Source organism: Stenella coeruleoalba (genome assembly GCF_951394435.1).
Source record: "Stenella coeruleoalba genome assembly, chromosome: 8".
Classification (NCBI taxonomy): Eukaryota; Metazoa; Chordata; class Mammalia; order Artiodactyla; family Delphinidae; genus Stenella; species Stenella coeruleoalba.
Genome location: NC_137154.1, coordinates 15,694,142 through 15,719,518, shown reverse-complemented (window position 1 = coordinate 15,719,518; position 25,377 = coordinate 15,694,142). Strand labels below are relative to the sequence as shown.

Here is a 25,377-nt window from a genome sequence, read left to right as displayed (position 1 = left end):
AGGGCTGTCGAGGCGGTAAGGTGCTAAGTTAGGAAAGCTGAACTCCCTCAGGGCCACAGTTCTGTGAGGGTGGATTTGGCAGCCTTGGGAGCTGTTGGCGATGGCGTGATGGGGGCAGGCGCTTTTGTGTTCAGCACGTGTATTTCCCAGCAGAGCTGCAAGCAGGTTTTGAGCTAGGGTGTACCTACCTGGAAGGATTGTGCAGAGGTGGTAGAGTCCTGGTGTTCAAACCACGGGCCTGAGCGTGAGGCGGTCCAGAGCCCATTCGTCCTCTCATCACCGTGACCTTCATCAAGTCGTTTTGCTCCTCTGTCTCTCAATTGTGAGTTGAAGCCACTTTGTGGATTCTGGTTAAGACAACATTGAGAATCAGTAGTGTTGTAAGGATGTAGAGAGGATAGAAGTATTTACAATGTAGGATATTATAAAAACGCACCTATAAGAGTTTCTCCTTGCACAGCTGTGCGTGTGGATTTCATGAGAGTCATGGATGTGAGTTGATTCTTCCATCTCATTTGTGATGCGATGCTTTCACCAGTTTATCTCCTCACAGAAGTTAGGAGAGTAATAAATACCTTGGTTTTTCTTTTTCCAGATTCTCTGTGGCCCAAAATCCGGGTTCCTTTAAAAGTTGTAAGAACTGCTGAAAACAAGTTGAGTAACCGTTTCTTCCCTTACGATGAAATCGAGACGGAGGCCGTTCTGGCCATTGACGACGATATCATTATGCTGACCTCTGATGAGCTGCAGTTCGGTTATGAGGTAAGGAGGTTTCAAACGGTGCATTTACATTTTTGATAGTTATTGCCCATTACTGCTTGTCTTTCCTACTAAAGAGTGTTATATTTCAATCTGTAAAGTCGTAATTTCTAAATTCTAGTAGCGTCCAAAAGCTGTGCGTGGGAGTGTAGGTTATGAAGCTGTTCTTTAGAACTTTGGGAAAACCCTATTCCAGAACGACAGCTGTGCCATCCACCAGTTGGGAACTCCCAGGGAGAGTCCCAGGGGACATTTTCAAAAGAGCATCTATGACGTTTAACAAGCACTTTAATTGATGTCTCCTTGAATACCACTTCCCTGACTCGAGCAGCTGGGCACAGCAACCATAAAAACATCAATAAGCGAAGAAGCTGGCGACACTGACAAACAGAAAGCAGACCCTGTTGATGGCTTTCTTTCTGAGTTTTAAGTGGAGAGGCTGGCTGCCTGTCTTTGGGGAGAAACATTCTCTATCACCATTCATTCGATGTGGCTGATGGATTAGACTGGGTTCAGGGGTTAAGTATGGAGACCAGTAAAGGTCTCCCCCGGGGAAAGTGCCAGAGCTGAGGCCTGGTGAAAAGCAGTAGGAATTGATGAGTCCTGTCAGGGAGGATGTACACGAGATGCATGATGGCGACAGGCTGAGGCCTGCGGCTGCGGGGGTGTAATGGTGGTATCAGACCCAAGCAAAACAGAGTGTACAAATCAATTAGCTACAGCTGGCACAGGGGAGAGCGGGGGAAGTTTATCCCCCGTAGTCATCCTGTCTTTGGGAGAGAGGTAACCATTTTTAGGATTTGTTAAATTTGAGGTTCTAAGAAATCATGAAATTTTATCTAATGAAGCAATATGTGATACATATATTTATTATAGAAATTTACTTTCTAAGCCTTAAATTAGAAGTGGATTTTAAGGGGAAGAAATAGGAATCCCCCACCACTGCCACCACCAAAAATTAAAAGCTCAAGTTTTCCCAGGTTTTTACTATATATATAAAATATATTTATATATCCATTGTGTATAAAAGAAATTGTGAAATAGACTGATGTGTGATACCTTGGTCGATGTCATTACTGGCCAGTGAAAGGCATGAGACTAGCTAGGAAAACATACACTCATCTTTCTGGATTTATTTCTATTCATATTGGTGTCTTTCTTTCGGATCGTCACGTCTAGGGTGTTGGATGATGTTTCATACACTATCATTCCCATTTTTTCAAAAAGCAAATTACCTACTTCTTCCTCTAAGTAATAAGTAGGCAACTCATGGCAAAACCAGTTTTTCTGCCAGTATTTTCTCTCCACTGCATGTAATGGCTTCAGACCATACCCATGTGTTTATTTTTGTGGTAAAAGGAAGGTTGAAAAAGGGAACATTCCAAATGGTGTAGCCAAGATGGACAGAGTGCTACCTCTTTGATATTTCAGTTGGTCTAAATGAAGTCTAATAAAAGGAAGTTAGACTAGATGAATTCCTTTCAACCTTGAGTTGAAATCTTGGGATCTCATGAATATTGAAACCTGGGATCTCTTTCAACCTTGAGTTCGTTTCAAGCAGCAAAAAATGTGTTGATGAGAGGAAGTGCAAAACCCGGAGGGACTGAGCTTGAATCTTCACCTCTTCCCTCTGCTGCCCTGTGTTTACTCCACATTACCTCTAAAGAAGTAATGTGTATCAGAGGAGTAGGGGGCAGGGAAACGCCTCATCTCCAGTAATTGGGATCTTCTCCAGATGCTATGAAAGGAACAACTTTCCTAACTACTATCTATATACAACTTACTATGTTCCTATCAATTTACTGGGTGTTTACATACATTAATGATCTTTTCCCAAACCTGCAAGGCAGTTCTTGTTTTTCACCTTCTTTACTGAGACTAAGCAAGGTTAGATAACTTGCCTGCAGTCACACAGGTAAATAAGTGGAAGAGTTGGGGTTTAAATTCAAGTTTGTGTGACACTATACTGTCTTCCCTGAGGATTTTTACCATGTCAGAGACTACTGGTCCTCAAAAGTAGTCCTCAGAACCATCAGCATATCCCTTGTCCATCACTAACTTACCTTGCTGCTAAGGAAAACTAATATTTTTCAGGCATCCCTGCCACTAGTGCTTTAGGGTAACTTTGTAAAGTTATTTCTTGTATAGTAATTAATATAATGAACAAAGTTAGGACAGTACTGGGCCCAAGTTTCTACTCTGTCACCATGGACAACTTATGTAATCTCTCTGGGTTGTAGTTTATTCTTGTGTAAAATGGCACTAACAGTATCTGCTTCATTGGGTTGTCGCGTACATTAGATAAGATTGTGTAGCACCACCACATGGACAGCGCTCGGGAAGTACCCGTTCTGGGTGGTGAGCAGCGTGCTCTTCTGCTCTTCATGAGATGCCACATTAGCAGCTGCTACCACGACTGCTGCTGTCATTCTCATGATTCCGCTGATTCATGAGGAAGGTTGATGGTTGTGTCCATCATTCAGAAGGGACAGTTCTCTTCTGGAGAGGGTACCCAGTTTTGTGTTGAATCGGAAGACAGAAGATGGTGCTCCTAAATCCTGTTTTTTATGCCAAAGGCTAGGATTACTCTCATGCAAGCTTGACGGAGTAAATGAATAAGCAAATCAGTTAACAAAAATTTATGTCCTAGGAGAGTTATGTTGGAGCCCAGAACTACTTCTTCGTCACAGTTATCACAGTGTGTTAGGACTGTATCTATCTTGTTGACTGCTCTTCATCCTTCAGCGCTCAGATCAAAAGAAACTTTCAGAAAGTCTCCAGACTAGAGCACTCTACCTCTTTGTGAGCAAATAATTGTGAAGTGTGTTGTTTAGTGTCTGCTTTTCTTCTAGAATGTAAGCCCCATAGGGACAGAACCACGGCTGTCTTGTTCATTGCTGTATCCTCTTTGCCTAACCCAATTCAGCCCGTTCATCAGATACTCAGTAATGTTTGATGAATGAATAAATCTTCATTACCAGCCTGCATATGAAAGATAGGAGAGAGATTATTCTGGCCTGCGTGCCTTTCCACTTCACTGTGATCCACAATCTGGATACAGCCATTTTCGAAAGCAGTTTGGAGTTTAAAATGTTAAACATATCTCTACCATGTGACCCCGCCATTCTCCTCACAGAGATTCACCCTAGAGAAATAAGAGCATAAGTATACACAAATACTTGTACGCTAATACAAGTATTAGTATTTGTACTTGCAGCTTTTATTTGTAAAAGCCAAAATCTGGAGGGGAAAAAAAAAAAAAGTCTTATCAAAAGTTGAATGAATAAACTAATTGTGGTATATCCATACAATAGAATACTACTCAGTAATAAATTGATGAGCTCTTGATGCATACGACAACATGGTTGTATTGAAAAATAATTATGCCGAGTGAGCGAAGCAAGATGAAAAAGAGAACATATTTTATGATTTCATTTATAGAAAACACAAACTAATCTTTAGTGATCAAGAGATCGGTGGTTGCCTGGAGAAGGGGTAGGGAGGGTCAGCTTGAAAAGTGTATTAAAAAGGGGGGCCATATAGGTTCATTGCAAACCACAAAACATTGCTGAGAGAAATTGAACAACTTCATAAATGGAAAGATGTATCATACGTCTGAATCCAAAGACTCACTATTATTAAGGTGGAAGTTCTCCCCAAACTGATTTATAGATTCAAAGCAAGCCCAGTCAGAATCCCAGAAGGCTTTTTAAAAAGTTAAAATTGACAAGCTAGTTCTAAAGTTGAAATGGAAACACAATGGGCCTGGAAAAGCCAAAGCAATTTTAAGAAAGAAGGACAAAATTGCGGGACTACCTTATTTTAAGACTTCTATAAAGCTACAGTAATCAGGACTCTGTGGTACTGGTGTAAACTTAGACGTGTAGATCAATGAAATAGAATAGAGGCCAGAAATAGACCACACGTGTCATCAATCAGTTTTCAGCAAAAGACCCAAGTCAGTTCAATAGTGGTGGGACAGGCTTTTCACTAAACGGTGCTGGAGTAATTTGATATCCATATGTCAGTTCAGAATGGATCCTAGCCCTAAATGCAGGAACTAAAATTATAAAGCTTCTTAAAGAAAACAGTGGAAAAAGTTCGAGTGTACCTGAGCTAAGCAATGTTTGGTTTTTTTCCTTTAAGTAAGAGACAAATAGCACAGTATATAAAAGAAACCAAATTGGACTTCATCAAAATTAACACTTTTTAAAAAGACACTTCTAAGAAAATAAAAAGGCAAGTCATAGACTGGGAAAAATATTTTCAAAATATATAAAGAACTCTCATACCTCTATAATAAGAAAACAAGTCAGTGAAAAATGGGCAGAAGATTTGAACAGTTACTTCATAAAAGAAGATATAGAGATGTAAACTAACATATGAAAAAACTCTCCACCTCATAGTCATTAGGGCAATTCTAAAGTAGAAGCACGATGAGTTACCACTGTATACACACTAGAATGATGAAATAAAATTTAAAATACTGATAGTGCCACATGTTGGTTAGACTGTGGAGCAACTTAGAACTCTCATACCTATTGGTTAAAATGCTAAATGGTACAACCAGGTTGGGAAAATGTTTGGCAGGTTCTCATAAAGTTAAAAAAAGTTATAGTTTTCATATGACCCAGCTTCCAAAAGAAATAAAAACGTATGTGTATGGAATTACATACGCTACCAAATGTAAAATAGATAGCTAGTGGGAAGCAGCCGCATAGCACAGGGCGATCAGCTGGGTGCTTTGTGACCACCTAGAGGGGTGGGATAGGGAGGGTGGGAGGGAGATGCAAGAGGGAGGAGATATGGGGATGTATGTATATGTATAGCTGATTCACTTTGTTATAAAGCAGAAACTAACAGACCACTGTAAAGCAATTATACTCCAATAAAGGTGTTAAAAAAATTTTTAAAAACAGAATAAACAAACAACAAAAAAATCCCCACAAATTTCACTATCAGGAATGAAAAGGAATTAAGGAAGTGTTGTCACTATAGATCCTACAGGCATTAAAAGAATATTATGAAAATTTATATGAAATGTAAAAATTCTTTGAAAATTACAACTTATGTAAAATTAAACAGAATATGTACCCTCTATTAAAGAAATTCAAGTTGTTATCAAAATTTTCCTACAAGGAAAAATCCAGGCCCAGATGGTTTTACTGGTGATTTCTTGAAAATAAAGTGATAGTTTCAGGTTGGAGATAAACTTAGAGATAATCTAGCTTGCTCACTTTTAATTATAGGCAAGGCCCATCCATAAACTATATGAAGCCCATAAATGACTTATCCAATATCACCCAGTTAGTAAGTGGCACTTAATAAGGGCATACAACTCATTTTGGTGCTATTTTCCCCATACCATGCCACCTGGGAAGATTTTATTATGTAACTGTCCTATTTCTGCCTCTGTGCTATTCAAACCCATTTGTTTGAAACCTCTCTTTGGTGAAGGTAAAAACACCTGAACATTTTGTTTCCTATTCCAATATTAACAAATAAGAATCCGTATCAGTCAGGAAAACAGAATCTATACTAATTGTTTCAACAGAATGGATTTAGTATATGAAATTTTCTAATAGAGGTATTAGAGAGCTGAGAGGGCAAACAGGGGCTACTGAAAGTATAAAGAGAGAATAACTCCAGGGAGCGTCCACTACCCCTAGGGTGGGAGGAGCAAAGGAAGAGAGGGAAGAGGCTGGGTTCGTTAGAACCTAGAAGCTTGGAAGAGACCCCCGACCCCACCCCCTCACCCCCGGGGCTGGGCCTTAAACCTCTGAGGAGGGGCCACCGGCTGGCTATTGCTAGTACTTCTGAGGGGTCAGGGTAAGGCTGGCTCTGCCGGAAGAGGCTAGAACCACATTCTGCTGCTGGGGCGAAATGCCACACTGTCAGGAAAAGCAGGCAAAACAGGAAGTAATTCCCTTCTCCTTTTCTCTAGTTTTCCAGTCTCTCTCTAGTGCACCCTGTTGGTAGACCACCTAGCAAAGGTGAGATGTTTGCAGAGTCTCAGCCCTAGCATCACAAGGCAGAATTTAGAAGCAGGGCTTGGGGCTACAAGTCAGTAGCTTTATAACCAGTGCAGTCTACCCCTTTGGCTACCCCAGAGCATCCATACAGACCCTTCTACACATATTTGAACTTCCATGCAGCAACAGTAGCAACTGTATTCTTTTCACTAAGAAGGATGCAGCAGCTGTCCTTTATACATATACAGGCCTTGCATTCCCTCCCCTAGAAGGTGAGACACAGAGTCCCAATAGTCATAATATCAGTCTCTGGTTAATTATTTATTCTTTCTTTAATTTTGTCACAATTCTACTTAGTATTCTGTAACTTAATGAATAAATTATAGGCTTCCAATTCTGGACAAGACTGAGCAAGCACATGCCACCCTATTCCTAGAAAAAGAAGACAGACTGGCTAGGGTCCTCAGGACCTAAGGGATACTCCAGCAGTGAGTTCCCTTGGATTTTTTTTTTCCTTCCTTCCTCCCTCCTTGCCTCCCTCCTGTATACCCCAGCCTCAGTGCTGCAGAAGGCCATGACACTCATAGGCACAGATAACGAGCATACAAACGCAGAAAAAGAAAAAGAAAAAGAAAAACCCGCTTTCTCTTGTAAGGACTGGGAAGAGGGCCGCCCTGCTGATGGAACGCTTTTGACTGTACCTACTCTACACCAGGCAAACACCATGAAAGAAGCCGTATGTACCCCTGCCAACTAGATGCTGTGACTGGGGGGATTGTCGTTCAGAGCTCTGCTGACCGTTCCCACCCTGCACTACCAGGAGGCAAGAGCAGAGACGGCACTCCTCCCCTGTCCCCTCTCCACTCTGGAGACGGTGGGGTGGAACTCAGTTGACCTTCCATGTCCTCCATGAAGTGAATGTTAGCGAAGACGCAGCTGCAGAGACTGGGGGCTGGGGGGCGGTGTCCTGTCCACCATCCCCAGCCTGCACCAAGCAACAGACAGCAAAGAGACAGCACCTCATCTGTTCCCAACTCGAGAGTGGAGGGAAGATTATGGAAAGGAGGGATTCCTCCTGGGCACACTGTCACCCCTCTCCCTTCAGATCAGCCCATGCATGAAACTAACTAGAATCAACACAGCAAAGGCTTTGAGAAAGAAATTGTAGTGTAGAATACTGCCCAGGTTTCAAATTAGCCTCTGGGTAGCACACAAATTAGGCAGACCAGAATAGCACGATATAGTCTTTGAAAATTCAATTGATATTCAATCCAGAGCCCACAAAGTGGATCCGGACATGCACTCTGAACCTCAGCTCCCTGCTAAAACAGAAAATGTGAAAGGCAGCACCATCTCACAGTAACACTCAGCATGTTCAGGAAACAATCCAAAATTACTCATCATACCAAGAACCAGGAAAACTGCAACTTTAATGAGAAAAGATAATCAACAGTTGCCAACACCAAAATGACACAGATGTCGGAATTATCGACCAGGATATTAAAACTGCTATCATAAAAAATCCTCTAATAAGTAATTATGAGCACTGTTGAAACAAATGGAAAAATAGAAAGTCTCAGCAAAGAAACAGAAGATACAAAGAAGAACCAGATGGAAATTTCAGTACTGAAAATTGCAGTAACCAAAATTTGAAACTCACTGGGTGGGCTCAATAGGTGAATGGAGATAACAGGAAAGAACTGGTGAACTTGAGGATAAATCAATAGGAATTATCCAATCTAAACAGCACGGAGAAAATAGATTGGGAAAAAAAAAATACACAGAGCCTCAGGGACCTGTGGGACAATCACAAAAGGTATAACATTTGTGTCATCAGAGTCCCAGAAGGAGAAGAGAAAGAATATGGGGCAGAAAAAAATATTTAAAGAAATAGCTGAAAGCTTCCAAAATTTGCCAGAGGTCATTAAACTTATAGACTTAAGAGGCTGAGGAAACTACAGACATCTGAAGAATAAGTTATATAGACTATATACATTGTATATATGAATATATCATAGCTATAATTCTTATATCAAATTGGAAAAGAAGAGACAAATAAATTGGTGTGTATATGGTAAGGAATCGAGAAAACTGCATGGCTGCTACGTTCTTCTGCAGCTTGCTCGTGAGCCATAGTTGATATTTATGACTTTTTTGCACTGCTCATCCCACATTCTTGTATCCTCAGCCAGCACTCTAGTATGTTTATTACAGACCCAGTTTCTTTAATGGCTCTAGTACTATTCAGGCTTTCTATCTCTTCCTGTGTTAGTTTTGATAAGCTGTGTTTTTCAAGGACTCTGTTCGTTTAATTTAACTTGTGAAATGCATTGCTATAAAATGATCCATACTATTATCTTGTTATTGTTTAAAGTCTATAAGATCTGGATTGCTGTGCTCTTTTTCATTCCTGATATTGACAACTTTTGTTTTCTCTCCTTTTCTTGAGCCTTGTTAGAGGTATATCAGTGTCATATTCTTTGCAAAGAATCAACTTTTGATTTTGTTGATTTTTCTTTAGTGTGTATTTGTTTTGTATTTCATTAACTACTCTTTTCTTGATTAATCTCTTCCTCTAATTTCATGAGTTTAAGTGGCTGTTATTTTTCTAACCTTTTGACTTGATAGCTTAGATCAGTGATTTCAGTATTTATTTTTCGAATATATGCATTTAAAGCTGTAAATTTCTCCTTAATTACTGCTTTAGGTACCTTCCCAGGTTTTGATTTGTCATATTTTCATTATCCTTAAGTTTAAAATATTTTCTAATTTCTTTTGTAATATCTTCTTTGACCCATAGTTATATAAAAGTATACTGCTTACTTTTGTCAGTTTTTAAAGTTACCTTTTTCTTATTGAGTTCTGATTTGATTCCACTGTGGGCAGAAAATATACTCCCTATGAATTCATCATTTTGAAATGTGTTGAGACTATATGACTCAGTAAAAGGTCTATTTTGGTTAATGTTCTGTGTGCCCCTAAAGAGTCTGCATTCTGCAGTTGTAGATTTAATGATCTTACTAGGTCAGTTAGGTAACGTTAGGCACATTGGCACTTTTAGTACAACCAGAATATTCCCCTGCTTATTCTTCTGTGAAATAGGCATCTTCGTTTCTTCTGGTTTGGCTGTGTGTGTGTGTGTGTGTGTGTGTGTGTGTGTGTGTGTGTGTGTGTGTCTATAGCTTTTATTAGTTTTGTAGTAGTTAAATTCATTATCCTAGATTAAATAAAAAATCGTTTAAACACAGTATTTAATATGTGAGAATCAAAGAGAAACCATGCAGCAGACCTTTCTCACTGTGGCTCCAAAGCATTTTTAGAGAAATCTGGAGAGACAGAGGCGTCTCCCCATTTGGGAATTTTTCGGGAAGGGGCAGCCAGCAGTCCTCCGGTATCTAAGGTGGTTTTACTAGTCCTTCCTGGAGCTGAAGAATAGACCAGATGACTTCCTAAAATCCCTCAGGTGTCGTGAATCTAAGGGATCAGAAGTACAGGCAAATGTATAAGGTATGGGTTCATGTGAAAAAGAATCCAACTTGTATGCGTAAGAAGTGTCAAACTCCTTTGCTTTCCTGTGAAACCCAGAGAGATTGCTTGTGTGAGGATCCAGGGGTATTTGGAGGCAATGCCAACAGCTTTTTAGGATTGAAAGGGAGAGCACAGCCGTTGCCTCAGCGGAGGAGAGCGTGGTGACCCGGGGTCTGTTCTGATGGCGTTTCTGCTGATGCCTCTTCGGAGGCCTGACATATGTTTCTCACAACGAGAGGGCGTTGTAAAGCAGAGCTTTAGTTAGGGGGTTGGAAGCATCACTTTACAGAAACCATTTTAAAGCAGCAGGCTCCACAGCTTGCTTAAGGGACACAGAGCAGAGTCTGAAGGCAGCTCGCAGACGGCACCCTCCCCGAGCTATGAGAAAGAAGGGTGGCCTCCCGTCAGAGCCCAGAGATGAAAGAGGAATGAAGGGGGAAGGTCTACCTGGGCTGTAAGCTTGAAACCCGTCACGACCTCCGGAATCCCTTTCCCGGAGGAAGTTGCTGGAGCCACGGCAGTGCTCGGCCAGCCTCTGCAAAACCATAGCACACGTAGGGAACGTTAACACTGTACTGGGGTCCACGGACAAGGCAGAAACTCTGTTTTAAAGAAACCCGGCATCAGAACGGGAAGGGACCTTGGAGACCATCCTGTCACTTCATGCTTTATTGCCGAGAAAACTGAGGTGCGAGGAGGTTAAGTTACTTCTGTAAGGTGTTAAATGTACGTTGAATATAACCCTTTAAGGGACGCCCTAGCAAGTTCTTGGGAATGCAAGGCCAGACCCTGTAGGAAAGGCCTTTTTTCTTCCAGTGTCTGTGACTTGAGGACACAGACATGTGGATTCAAGACCTAATGCCTGGGTATCATTATTTATTTAATTGGAAGAAAACATAGGGGTCATTTGCCTGTTTAAATGGGTCATATTCCCTGTTGGAAGGCAAAGAGCTTTGGGAAATGTTACATTCCCTCGCCAGCCCCGAAATCAGGAGCGAAAGAATGATCTTCTCTGGCCCTGCGTGTTTCTGACTTGTTTGACAAGCTCTAGTGAGCTACCAGATGTGGAGATTCTTTTCAGCCTGGGATAATTTATTTATCTGTTTATGTATTTTACCAGGAAAGTATCTATTGAGTTCTTGATACTCATTTGCAAGGAGCTCCTGGGGGAACAGTAGCAGTGTATAGTGTTACTTGAATGTTTGATTTTTTTCCCCCCAAGTCTGTCTGCTTTTATTTCAGACCTAAAGAGCTGGGAAATAAAATGCAACTTGTTCCTCCTCCCCTCCCCCGCCTTTAAGAGAGGCTGTTTAAAACATGTGGCAGAAAATGAGCCATGCAGACTTGGCTGGATGTATGAACCCAGGAATTTATTTTTCCTTTCGTACTTTGATCCTCATTTCCAACCATAAAAAATTATTAGTAGCCCTTAAGTGTTGAACATTTTTCACCTGAGAGATGTGAAACACTCTTGGCTAATAATACTGGTTATAAAATCAGTCCTTCATGTGGGGATGGGAATTGACTAAGAGCAACTGTCTGTTGTTAGGTGCACACACTGCTGATGCCTTTCTTTTACTGCCTGTGCGTCCCCTAGGTGGCAGCGGCTGGTGAAACCTCTTGGGTGCTAATCAGTTATGATAATTTATTTGTTTTATTTTGTTCACAACTCCCCAAGGTAATGGCAAGTAAAGGATCATGAGAAGACAGCAAAATAGCATGGAATGCCCTACTTTTTCTCATGAGAACGTGAAACCACCTCTGAGTGCGTTCTCCTGCTATAGGAAGCACCAAGACGAAAGGCAACCCAAGTTAGAACGAGCTTGGGTGTACGTGTGGTCGCACGGGGGAGTCACAGGCCAGTTGATGTGGTGGAGGCGGAACTTGTGTTTGGGTTGACGTTGGAAGCTAGGTCGGTTCAGCCATATAGGGCCAGCTGATGGACAGGCTAAGAGGTCAGCTGAAAAGTCAAAGGCGGTGAAGAGGTGTCATAGGTTTGCAAACAGGTATATGGTCCAGGCAGTCAGATCACAGGATGAATTAGAGATGACAGACTGAAGACAGGGAAAGCCAGTTAGATAATGGTAGTGGAAAACCTATAAGCTTAATGTTCATCTGGATTGAAGAACCAAGAAGGGAAAGGTGGGCTCCGTCATAGCTCAGATTTGATTGGTAACGAGGGAGCTTGGCTAAGTGGAGAATTCCAGAGCTGAGACTCTATATACAGTTAACTTTTAAACAGAATTAGTAAAATTTAGAGCTAAATGTATTCATCCAGGGAGAGGGGGAGAGATGATGTATTCTGTGATTCTAAATAAACTATCCCACTTTCTGTCTCCTCACTAGAAGAGCAGAAAGATGGAAACACCTATCTTAGAATTAGACTTAATAATAACCTCTTTTAAAAAGCTAGTGGGTAACTTTAAAAAAGAAAATAGGTTGTCTCTGTCCTTCTGTTTGTCCCTCTCTGAGCCGTCTGCCAGTAAAGTGCCACAGATACCGGGTCTTGGACTGGGTCTCAAGACTGTTTCCCACAGATACCGGGTCTTGGACTGGGTCTCAAGACTGTTTCCCACAGACTTGTGGTTATGATCTTTCTGATGGGAATTGGCTGCTTTCCTCTCTAGATTTAAGTCCCAGAGTCCTAGATCTGAAATTGTGCTCAGGGTTGTTGGGAATCCAGGGCGGGTTTTCTTTACGGTACATGGAACCACCTGTCTCATCCTGCCATGGGCCCTACGACAGGCTTACACTCTTTGGTTTCACCTAGAGCACCGGGAAACTGGGTTCTCATAGCCAACGCTGATAAAAATGAAACGTCCCTAAAGGAGGGCCCAAATGCAAGGGACATCCCTGCAGCAGATAACCTAACTATTGGAAGTGCCTTGGCCTTCAGTGGGACCCAGTGCCATAGATTTCCTTTCCTTGGCCTCTCAGCTGACTCAGATCCTTGAGCCTCCGCATGGCCTGACCCAGTGGCTGCCTGGAAAGACTGGGAGTTCGGGTGTTTCCTCCTCCTCTCTGGATGATGGACTGTAGCAGCAGTGTACCGTGGAGCCAGCACAGGCGTCGGGCCCCATGAGTGCAGGCACCGGCCGTCCCAAGGAGCCGGGCCTGCCTTGGGCGTGCGCAAAATCAAACCTTGTCAGAGCTGTTCGGGGTCAGCGTTTGTGCTGGGTCTGTGCTAAGGCTTTACAGTAGCTATAGAACCATTTTGTCAAAGCTGAGCTTTTTGAACACTAAAAATTGCCTAGGACTTGCGGTAACTTCTTCTTTTAGGATCTGAAGAAGCTGATGGCTGGAAGCTCTCTTTGAGCCTGGCGTATTACATCTGAGTGAGTGACAGTTCCCCTCTGAGTCTCCTTCCTGGGCCTGGCCGCCATACAGATCAATGGTGTGGACTATTGAAAGGACATCTGTCTCTCTTTACTTCCATTTTTCTCCCTTTTCTTAAGTACATGAAGAGTTGCCTTTATAGAGACTGATGTTCTGAGAAGAGGGAGCAGGCCGGATGGCTCATTCTGTGAGTGTCCTTGCCCATGAGGTACAGTCAGGGCTCCCCTCACAGGAGGCATGAGGAAGACTGAGGCCAGAGGGGAGTCATTCTTCCTAGAGAATGACCTCCCTGGGGTCTTCACATCGCTTCGGGCTCCCTGTTTCCAGCCTGTGGGAGACCTGAACCCTCTGATAGGTCTGTCCTATCACCAGCTTGCAGACTCGAGGGGCCTGGAGGGAGAATAGTTCATGTGTGCCGCTCTGAGCACGAGCTGCTGAAAGCGGACCCCGAGTGGCAGGCCGGGGCCCACGGAGGTGCTGAGAGAAGCTGCAGTGAGGTTTGACCTCTCGGAGCTTTTCTAAAGCACCCAGTCCCCATCGGAGGGTAAGTCAAACAAATATTAAGGAAAGGAAATCGAATATGTCTGCTGAACACTGAAATAACATCTGATGGTTTAAAAAAGCACCCAGTTGGGAATTACAATAGAGTGACACTTTTTCCTTCCCCACTGAGCAAATTAAAACAGCAAGCTCAGAATTTGTTTGCCTAGCCATTAATGAAACATCAAATGTAGGACTCGGGGCTCCTTATCCCAGAGAGGGAGCCTGCTGCCCACTGGTACATCAGGTGTCTTCGTTGAAGGGTGTCTCCTCCTCACAGACTCCCATCCCACGGAAGTCAGGTGAGTTAGATTTGCAGTTTTCCATAAGCGCTTATTTTGTTGGGCAGTGCCGGTGAGGAAAGAACTCCCCTGACCTTCCCACTCCCCGCCCTACGTGCCCCCCATCCCGGCCACACCTCGCCATCTTTCTTGTCCGCAGCACCGGCAAGCCCACCTGGCCCCGGAGTTCTGTGGCTCAAGAATGAATGTTTGTAATGTGGGATAGTTATTTTAAAGAGGTGTTGGTACACTTGATGGCTTAAAGAATGCATACTTTCCCTCCCCCATCCAAAAGGAGATAACTGTCGTGATATCCCAGCCCTGAGAGGATCCATATGTTTACGGGTTATTGTTCCAAAACCTGCCTGTTGCCTCTTTGGGATTGATTACAGGCTTTGGCTGCTCCAGGAATCCAGAGCTTCAGGATTTGGTTTATGATTTGGGAATAGGGGGAATTTGTCTTGCATGGGCTGCTTATCTGCCTTGATTTTCACAGGGGTGCTTAAAGGAGGCGTGTGGGCAGGACTTGGCATGGGACCAGGGGAAATGAAAGCCATCCTGGCCGTATCCAGGCCCTGAGCTCCCCCCGCAGCTCTCTCGGGAGGGCAGAGCCTGCAGCTTTCGGAGCAGAATTCTGTGGTGTGCTGCCCAGGTGTGAAGCCGCACCGTTCACTGCCACTTGTAAATTGCTTGCAAAATCGTGAGTTTAAGACAGCGGTTGGTGGTTGCTATCGCATTAGGCATAGCAATTCCCTGTTTGGGAAGAATAGAAAGAAAGAAAACTTTAAAGGAACGGAGTAGTCCCCAAACCTTAAAAATGTCACACCTGGGAGAATGAATCTCAAGAAAACAAGGTGAGCTAATCAGTGTGATAAAATTACAACTCACCTCTTAGGTCAGATTTATTTCTTGCTGCTCCAAAATTGGTGCGTAGGGTTAATCGTGATTGCAGTATATTGGCTACTTTCTGTTGGCTGCTTTAGATCAAAACTTGTCAACCTTTAAAAGCAAAATTTCTAGGTTCCCATCCAGCCTCTGGAGTTGGGGCTGAAGACTTGAGGGGTGGGGCAGAGGTCCTGATCACATGTTGATACTCTGCTCCTGGAAGGGGCAGGAAAGGGCTAACTTCTTATAACCGAGGCCACTAATTCACATCGGTGGCGTAGATCTGGGGCTGGATTGACAAACCCCTCTCTTTAGCTCGGTCCATTCAGACAGGATTGTGTTTGCCTGGTCTACTGCTCTGTGCCTAGTGGGTGCTCAGTCAGTATTTACTGATTGAGTGCACGTAATGTGGTTGGATATGGAATTTTTTTATATATAATTTCTATGAGTGAAATTAGAAGGAGTTTTTCAAAGTTTAAATGATTCTGTATTTTGTATTCAGTGGGAGAACTCTGGTTTTCTCCTTGCTGGCCTGCTTAAACAGAGAGCAAAGAGTACAATTTTGTACTGATAATTTACCTGGTTGGGGGCAATAGGGATCTCAGCCCTAACTTTGTAATTTAACTTCCTTTTCCTTTATCCTCTTAAAACGGAATCCATGAAGCTTTTTCCTTGTTCTCTGCTTTCCCATCCCCGACTTCACTCTTTTTTTGTACTTTTTCCTGCATCCTTGCTTTCTTTCATCTCTAGCTTTCTATGCATATGTCATTCGGTTTTCTCAGTGGTAAGCTCCTTAGTAACAAGATATATCCTTTATTTTTGTATTCACTCTTTGAAGTATAAGACAGTCCCTAGAAAATAGTTGGGGGCAACTGATTTTTGACCAGAGGTGCAAACGCAATAAAGTGGAGGAAAGACAGCTCTGTTAATGACTGGTTCTAGACAAATTGGACATCCAGAGGCAAAAATTTAACCTTGACCTAAACCTCACACCTTACAGAAAAATTAACTGGAAGTGAATCATGGGCTTAAACATATGAAACGTAAAACTATGAAACTTTCAGGAAAAAAGCTTAAGGAGAAAACTCTTCAGGATCTAGGGCTAGACAAAGAGAAGCATGATTCATAAAAGGAAAAGTTGATAAATTGGACCTCATCAACATTTAAAACTTATGCTCTGGGGCTTCCCTGGTGGCGCAGCGGTTGAGAGTCCGCCTGCCGATGCAGGGGACGTGGGTTCGTGCCCCGGTCCGGGAGGATCCCACATGCCGCAGAGCGGCTGGGCCCGTGAGCCATAGCCGCTGAGCCTGTGCGTCCAGAGCCTGTGCTCTGCAACAGGAGAGACCACAACATACTGCATACTGCAAAAAAAACTTATGCTCTGTGAAAGGCCTTGTGAAGAGGATTAAAAGACAAGCTGCAGACTGAGGGAAACTATTTGCAAACAACGTATCCAACAAAGGAGGAGCACCTAGGATATATAACTCTCAAAACTCAACAGCAAAAGACAATCCAATTAGAACATGCGCAAAGAACAGGAGCAGTTATTTCACTGAAGAGTATATACAGATGGCGAAAAGCACGTGAAAAGATGTTTGACATCATTAACCATTAAAGATTAAAACTGGAATTACATACACCTATCAGAATGGCTAAAATTTTTTAAAAAATTGTCACACCACCAAACGCTGGTGAAGATGCAGAGAAACTGGATCTCTCATACATTACTGGTAGGAATGTAAACTGGTACAGCCACTCTGGAAAAACAGTTTGGGCCATTTCTTATAAAACTAAGCACGCAACTACCACACGACACAGCAGTTGCACTCGGGCATTTATTCCAGAGGCAGTAAAATTTCTGCCGACGCAAAAACCTGTATGCAAATGTTCGTAGAGCTTTGTTTGTAGTGCCAGGAAATGAATTAGCCCAGATATCCTTTAGGGGGCGAATGGTTAAACAAACTGGTCCATCCACACCATGGAATATTACTCAACAATGAAAAGGACCAAACTGTTGATATACAGAGCAATTTAGATGAATCTCTGGGGAATTATGCTGTGTGGGAAAAAGCTAATCCCGAAAGGTTACGTATTGTATGATTCCACTGATACATAGCCTTCTTGAAATTACGAAATTGTAGAAATAGAGAACAGATTAGCAGTTGTCAGAAGGTACCTGGATGGGGAGGGTCTATAAAAGGTCAGCAGGAGGGACCCTCATGCTGATGGAAATGCTCTGAAGCTTGACTGTGTCAGTGTGAGTATCATGTTGTTACGTCACACTATAGTTTTGCAAGATGTTACCATTGGGAGGAACTGGGTAAAGAGTACACAGGCTCCCTCTGCATTCTTTCTTACAACTACTTTTGAATCTACAGTTATCTCAAAATAAAATGTTTAGTTAAAAAATAGTGGGAGCTCAGAAAGTATCTAAGAGTTGAATGTGTAAATGAATTAATAAATAGGAACACCCAAATCTCTCCATCCCTAGACTGTGACTTAAGCTTGCTGTTGGGTTGCCTTTCTAGAACTTGATAGCAGGATCAGTATTTTTTTAATAAATTTATTTATTTATTTATAGCTGCGTTGGGTCTTCATTGCTGCGTGCGGACCTTCTCTAGTTGTGGCGAGTGGGGGCTACTCTTCCTTGCAGTGCATGGGCTTCTCATTGTGGTGGCTTCTCTTGTTGCGGAACACAGGCTCTAGGCACGTGGGCTTCAGTAGTTGTGGCCCCCCCGGCTCTAGAGCGCAGGCTCAGCAGTTGTGGCGCACGGGCTTAGCAGGATTGCTCCATGGCATGTGGGATCTTCCCGGACCAGGGCTCGAACCCATGTCCCCTGCATTGGCAGGCGGGTTCTTAACCACTGTGCCACCAGGGAAGTCCAGGGTTAATATTTTTAAGATAGGTGGAATCTCTGGATATTTAAAGAAATGTTATTGAGGGCATCATCTGTTTTTTGTCTTTTTTTGCATCATCTGTTTTGATAGTTTGGACTTTATTCTAGTTTTTGCCTTCTGTTGTAGGCCATCCCAAATCTTTTTTTTGAAGTAGATGGGATACAAATAAATAAGTGATTTAAAAAGAGTTCCTCTGCTCCTTGATTTTCCACCAAGAGCTTATGGAGTTTAAGCACACATATAGGGCACTTCGATTAATTAACTCATTAAAGAATCGTTTTGGAACCACATTTATGCTTCAGAGCCAGCCAGGATTGCAGTTTGTGGTCAATGCCATTTCCTCCCTTTGCACAGTAAGAAAACAAACCTGGCCAGTTCTGCAGTAGCATCTGTGAGTGACAGGGCAGAGCAGTGACGTGAAGTAAGAAGAGTGACTTCCTCCCTGCTGGGCAGAGCTGATATCTTTGGTCTCCAGTCAGTCAAATCAAGGCTCACCAAGATCAAGTTGAAATTTTGAAGGCTCAGTAATGGTTATTTATAAAAGCTGAAGTCTCCGTTTCCACCTCGTGAGGATTTAAAGGGAATAGCCATTTGCCTTATGATCACTATGCTTCTTTTAACTTCATTAAACAATCCCCTGGGACCAGACTTAGAAACAGTATCACCCCCACTGGAGTTGAGGTTATGGAAATAAAAATGATTTCACGTTTAGCGGGTCTTAAGGAGCACGAAATTAGAAAGCCCGTGACCTGATCCTGACCCATCTCTGCCTCCTCCCATCCCCTCAAACTCACGTCTCTCCTTCCCTTCTTTATTATCTCTCAGGAGATTCATTGCCTCATGAAAAATAGTAGTTGAGTTTAATCTTTTGTTCAGCTGCTTTTTGCTTGTCCTTCCTTCCCTGCCCCAGAGCCTCCCGGATTACAAGGTTCCAGTAGGCCCTCGGTGTCCTAAGTGGCGTCTCACTCGTTTGCCACACAGCTGATGAGACTTCCTTCTTTTAACGGTGTGAGCACGTGGCTTTCTCTGCTAAATGGAAACCACGTTCATGAAGAGCCTTCGGCTTTCAGAAGATGGATGCTGAGGGGAGCAAAAGGTTTTGTCGTTTTCCCCGCTGCCTCTCGCTCCCCCATCCTGTTCCCCACCTCGGTCATTCACATGTGTGTAGGACCCTTAACCATCTCTGCCAGCAACTGCACACAGCTGAGAACACTGACACTGAGTATGACTTTAAACCCCGTCATCTGACCTCTTTGTTTGACAAGTGAGGGCCTGAGTGTGGGGAGAGGAAGTGCTTTTTAGAATCAGGAGAGCGGGAAATCTCAGGACTTCGTGAGCAGAGGCTGGACGGGGAGTTAGGCATGACCTAGCAGTGTGACCTTTGGACAGCGCTTCTTGTCCAGCCTTCAGTTTTCCCATCTGTCCAGTGAGGGGACTGAACCAAATGATCTCCGCCTTCCAAGTGACCCCTGAGTCGGCGTGGGCAGCGGTCCGCAGCTCACACTGCCGGAGTGTGAGTCTCTTCTTAACCATCCACCGAAGGCCTGTGGTTGTGCCGTCTGGTGAGATGGCAGATGTCTTAGAGCCACCTCTTCAGTGGTGTCTTCCTAACAGTGGTACCCGCGAAAGGTTTAACGCACATGCTCCTCTACCAGCTGTGGCCAATCCTGGTCTGTCTCCCTACCTTCATCACGGCCCCAGGCCTGAAGAGAGGACTTGAGAGGAGTGGCAATCATGTGCCCCAGCGCCAGGGCACTAACCTCCAGCCAGACTGGGGCAAACAGGATCGCTGCCAAAACCCCAGGAGCCTTCCCATGATGGGGCTTTTCCTGTCTGGCTAATTTTGAGCAGAACCCCACCTTGGGTTGGAAAGGTCTCTGGGGCAGACTGAAGTGATGTAACAGGTAAATCTTAATACATAATGCAGCGTGTACGTGTATTTGTCAAAACCAGTCAGCGTTAGGGCACTCCAGATGACAACGTTGGGCTCCCTTGCTCTAGATGCCCAGCGTTAGCATCTAATTGTGTCCCAGGCATGGGTAAAAGCTCTTTGGCTTTTTGCAAAGCGCCCCCTTGACAAAAACTACCAACCACCCTTGTAATTAAAAGCATGAGCTGAAAATGGAGCCAATCAGTCCCTCCATTCCACTTCATTTCAGGAAATTCCAAATATAAAAGGTGAGCTTTGTTCCCAGAGGGCTGAGAGTGAATCCGATAACTGGCTTCTCTGTGGAAACCAGCTAGAAATTGGACCTCAGCCAGCTCCCCCTTTCCCATCTGGGCAGCACGCAAGACAGTCCTGACGGAAAGGACGGCCACTAATCCAAAGGTGTCTGCAAGCTGGGTTCCTCGCAACTCTGCCACGACTGACCCTCGCATGTGGCCACAGGGCTTGGGCTGGGTCATAGCGTTCTGTTCCACTTGGATGGTTAGGGATCAACAAAACCTAGGGGGCATGTGCAAGGAGAGAAACGAACCCTGGCCCAGTCTGGGTACCTTGCGTCCATGTTCTGCCCCCTCTCCACCACCCCCACACCCCCTTTTCCCTCACCACTTCTTAGTCCAGCTCTTGATTCATGAATCCTGATACATGTGGCATCCGTCTCACCCAGTAGCAATATCCCTGTGGGAACTATGCCTTTGAAAGTGTGATGACTGTAGCAGCCACTTCAGAGAGTTCCTTTCCTCCTGGAGCTAGCCCATGATCTCCTAATCGGACATCCCAGATGGGCGCCACCTGTTGTTTCACCTTCTCCCTCCCCCACCCCACCCCCAGTCTGTTTCCTGAATCTGACTGTGGTTAGCACACACCCTGAGTTTAATATGCGCTCTCTAAGCTGGCTTAGAATATAGTGCATTATCCTCTTTTCAGGAACATTTATTGGGTACCCGTATGGGTGTGGCATTTTAAACAAAGTGAAATAATGCAGGCCGGCAACTGATCACAGTTGCTGAATTAGTTTCCTTGGAAATAGGTCAGTGAGGAAGAAGATGTAAGAATTTAGGCCTAAAAGTTCATTAGAGGTCATTTAATCCAGCCCGTCCTTTTGCAGAGGGCAGAATGGAAGCAGGGCACCTTGAGTAGGTCTGGGGCACAACTCATCAGTGGCAGAGCCAGGCCTGGATATACGTTAACCTTGTCCCCAGTGTACTTTCTATAAGCAGTAATCAAGGCTGGCCGCTGTGCCTTTTAAAAAAAAGGTAGAAGCTCTTAGTTTCATCCTCTAGTAATGGGAAGCCGCAAAAGACCTCAGGAAGCTTAAAAAAGAAAAAAAAAAAGGGTAGATAGAAAACTGAAAATAGAGAAGTGAGCACAGCTGGGAGTCCAGAGAGGAGGATATTTCCATAATCCAGGTAAGAGGTGGTTGGGACCAAGATTATAAAAATTAGAAGGGAAGGAAATAGTTAGGATGGTATTAGGTTATTACAATTTCTGTTTGAATAGTGATGTAGAATAGGCCCCAAATGTAAGGACTCTTCAAATGATCGCTAAGCCCCTAACTGAGGCGTGGAGTTTGTTATAACAGACGTAGGCCTCTGTCTTAAAAGATGTGTGCAATTAAAAATAGATAAGGGCTTCCCTGGTGGCGCAGTGGTTGAGAGTCCACCTGCGGATGCAGGGGACACGGGTTCGTGCCCCGGTCCGGGAGGATCCCACGTGCCGCGGAGCGGCTGGGCCCGTGAGCCATGGCCGTTGAGCCTGCGCGTCTGGAGCCTGTGATCCGCAGCGGGAGGGGCCACAGCAGTGAGAGGTCCGCGTCCCGCAAAAAAAAAAAAAAAAAAAAATAGATGACACTATACATGGAGGACTTCAGTAGTATAGGCAAACAATTGAATGATGGCGTTGTGACTTGAACATAGCTCTGGGAGCACTGTTACTAGAACTATAGGGATATAATGTGAAGTTTCAAATTCCTGCACTACAGTATATAAAGGCATCTGTTAGTAATGACCAAAGGCTGACCCCGGAGCATTTCCCTGAAGTAAAAAGAAAAAAGTTGAATTAGAGTGGGAGATGGGTAGCGAGGAGGGAAGGGGAGGGGTCGGAGTCGAGTTCTTGCTCTTCTGGCTGGGAAAATGCTTTACTATATACATAATCGACTTCGTACTACACCGGGGCTCGGCTAGCGAAGGCCCATCCCCTTCTGCTGCACTCCGTTTTGATCCTGCAGTCAGCTGCAGAGTTATAGATGAAGTGACAAGGATGGTATCCTGATTGCATCCAGCTGCCTGGAGTAAGTCAAGGGCAGAGAGGCCCCGCCTGAGGAACAGCTCTCACTGAAGGCTCCAAAGGCATCTGAGATTCGGGACACCTCTGATGCTTTCAGAGCAGCGCAGTTCAGCGTTCTGTGACCCAGTGTTACCAAATTAAGTGTCTCTGGAGAGGAGTCTGGTAAGTGGCTTCAGCTAACAGGAAGAGGACTGAAATCTCAACAGCCTTTGACCCTAAAACTGATCCAGTGTTATTATTATTGCTGCAGATGGGGGCTTGAAAAGAACCCCTCGGGAAAGTGATTTGACCTTCCTTTGCACGGATTAGAGAGCTGTGTTGACTCAAATACAGGGAGGGGGAATGCAGCTTCCATCCAGCAGAGGTGCCAACTGAACGGATGCCCCCATCCGCCCCCCCCCTCCTCCACCTTGCCCATCACTGGTGTTGAGTGCAGTTACTTGCGCTTGGAGCCCTTCAGAAATCTCTTTAATTCCATTGAGATGGATTGGTGGTTGTGGTCCTGGTGTGACTTGAACAGGCAGGTGCTTGGTGCCAAGCAAAGGAACCTGGCTGTGCGCTTGGTGGGGTGTGTTCAGGCCCACAGGCCAGACAGAAGTTACGGCCCACAGCCTATGTTGTTGCTCTGGGCTCTATAAAACTGTAATAGTATCGTATTATTTTAATCTGCTGAAATACAAACCCCAGAGTAGAGAACACAGCAGCAGCATTAAACATCTGAGGAAATGTTTGACATGGATTCATTTGTCTACAGCTATTATGATGATGCCTGTGGCCGATTAACTCTGTTGGTTACAACGTGGTGTTAACGAGGCCAAGGTTGTGGGTTGGAGAGGCCTGTTAGGTGAGCTGGTTCCGCACGAAGGAAACCTCTTTTCACAGCTCCAGACCACGTTCAAGACCCTGGTCAGACAGCCCATGAAAGCATGTAGATGATCACAAGGCCTGGGCAAGAGAGTGTAATGACTCAGCAAATGTCCCTTTACCCGCTGCTGGAAAAGCAATTTAAAACATGTGCTTTAGTGATGGTGAGTTACTACTGTGATCTTCTCACACAAAGGCTATCACATTATTATGAATGGTAACTGGTGATCAGTACTGTTGCAGACTTCCTTTCTGAATTAAGAAGTATACTAGCTCTGGCTGCGAAGAAGAGAGGAAGGATCTTTGGTTCCCTTCTTTCACACTCAGCTTTCTGCCTGCCGAGATTTTGCCGCCCCCCCCCCCCCCCCCGCCGTGCATTCAACAAGTGTGCACGGAATGCTCTCATGTGCCGACCCTGTGCTTTGTGCTTGGGAGGCCGCAGTGAGTAAGACAGAGTCTCTGCCTCATGGAGCTTAAACTCTGTGGGAGGAAAAGGGATAGTGAGTAGACAGTAAATAACCAGTGCAATTTCAAGAAATGGAAGTTTGGTGAAGAAAAGCATGGGGTGAGGGGGCGTGATGAAGAATGGCTGGTTGGGGGACGGCGTTTACCTTGGATGGGAAGGTCTGGAAAGACCTCTCAGAGTAGGTGACATTTAAGCAGAGACCTGACTGATGAGCACGAACCAGCCTTTTGAAGAGCTGGGGGAACATTCCATCGAAGAAATAGCAGGTGCAGGGGGCTTGAGGTCTAGTCTACTCACAGTTAAAGAACAGGGAAGCCAGTGAATTGTGGGAGAATGTGGTACGAGAGAGATTGGAGAGTAGGAAGGCCGTTTAGAACATGCTAAGGAGTTTCGTTATTATTCTTAGTCAATAGGAAGCCATTTTTTGTTTTTTAAAGATTTTTGTGGGGGGGGGGATGTTATGGATTGAACATATCTAAAACAGGTATGTCGAAATCCTAACCCTTAGTAACCTTATTTGGAAATAGGGTCTTTTCAGAGGTAATTAAGTTAAAATGAGATCATTAGGGTAGGCCCTAACTCAGTTTGACTGGAATCTTTATAAAAAGGCGAAATTTGGGCACAGAGACACACAGAGAGGGAAGAAGACCATGTGAAGACAGAGGTTTGGAGCAACGCATCTACAGGCCAAGGAATGCCAGAGATTGACAGCCAACCCCCAGGTGCTGGGAAGAGGCAAGGAAGGCTCCTTCCCCTGGGTGCAATGGCCCTGCCAGCACCTTGATTTTGGATTTCTAGATTTCTAGCCACTCAGTTTGTGTTACTTTTTACAGTAGCCCTAGCAAACTAAAAAAGGGGGAGTATTAGTATACTGGCTCTGCCTTTGGGAAAGCAATGAAGCATCCTTCCTGGACTCAGTGACACTGGGGTGTTGGGTAAATATATAATGAAAAAATACATAATGAAAAAATATATAAATTAATAGGATGGAGCCCACTGATTGAATTACCCGGTATAGAATACCCCACTGTTCTTTTAAGAATGGTCCTTTTAGTGATGCTCTGTAAATGATGGTTTGGAGGGGCAAGAGTGGAAGCCAAGAAATAAGTTGGAAGTCTGTTACAGTAATCCAGTAACCTGCATTAATCTAGTAATGAGTAATGATGGTGGTTTGAGCTAGAGAGAGTGGTAGTAGAAATGGTAAGAGGGAGGCAGAAGTAAAGCCAGTAGGACTTGGTAATGGACTGGATGTGGGGAAAGAGGGAAAGGAAGGAATAAAGGCTGACTCTTAGCTTTTGGCTTGAGCAGTTGGATTAGATGACGTATTGAGATGGAAAAGGCTGAGAGAGAATGGCTTTTCTGAGGATATGGAATCAAGAGCTATGCTTTGGACATGTTAGGTTTGAGGTGCCTGTTGTTTATCCAGTTGAAGATATTAAGTAAGTAGTTGGTAGTCTCAGAAATGTTCCGGGCCAGACATACATTTAGAGGTCATCAGCGTAGAGACAGTATTTAGTGATTGAAACTAGATGTTACTTAGAGGAGAGAGTTGAACGAAGAGAATGGGGGCCAGGAGTAGGCCCTCTGGAACTCTGCTGTTCAGAGGCCTGGTCAAGG

General features: G+C 44.1%; 1 protein-coding gene across 3 annotated transcripts in view; it reads left to right on the top strand.

Moving 5' to 3' along the window:
* EXT2 (exostosin glycosyltransferase 2) overlaps nt 1-25,377 on the top strand; it is a 130,233-nt gene that overhangs the window by 91,331 nt on the left and 13,525 nt on the right. For all 3 annotated transcript variants that reach the window (XM_079929924.1, XM_079929923.1, XM_079929925.1), the window contains one exon: nt 596-762. In XM_079929924.1, coding sequence (XP_079786050.1) covers nt 596-762 — 167 coding nt within the window. The remainder of the gene's footprint in view (nt 1-595; nt 763-25,377) is intronic.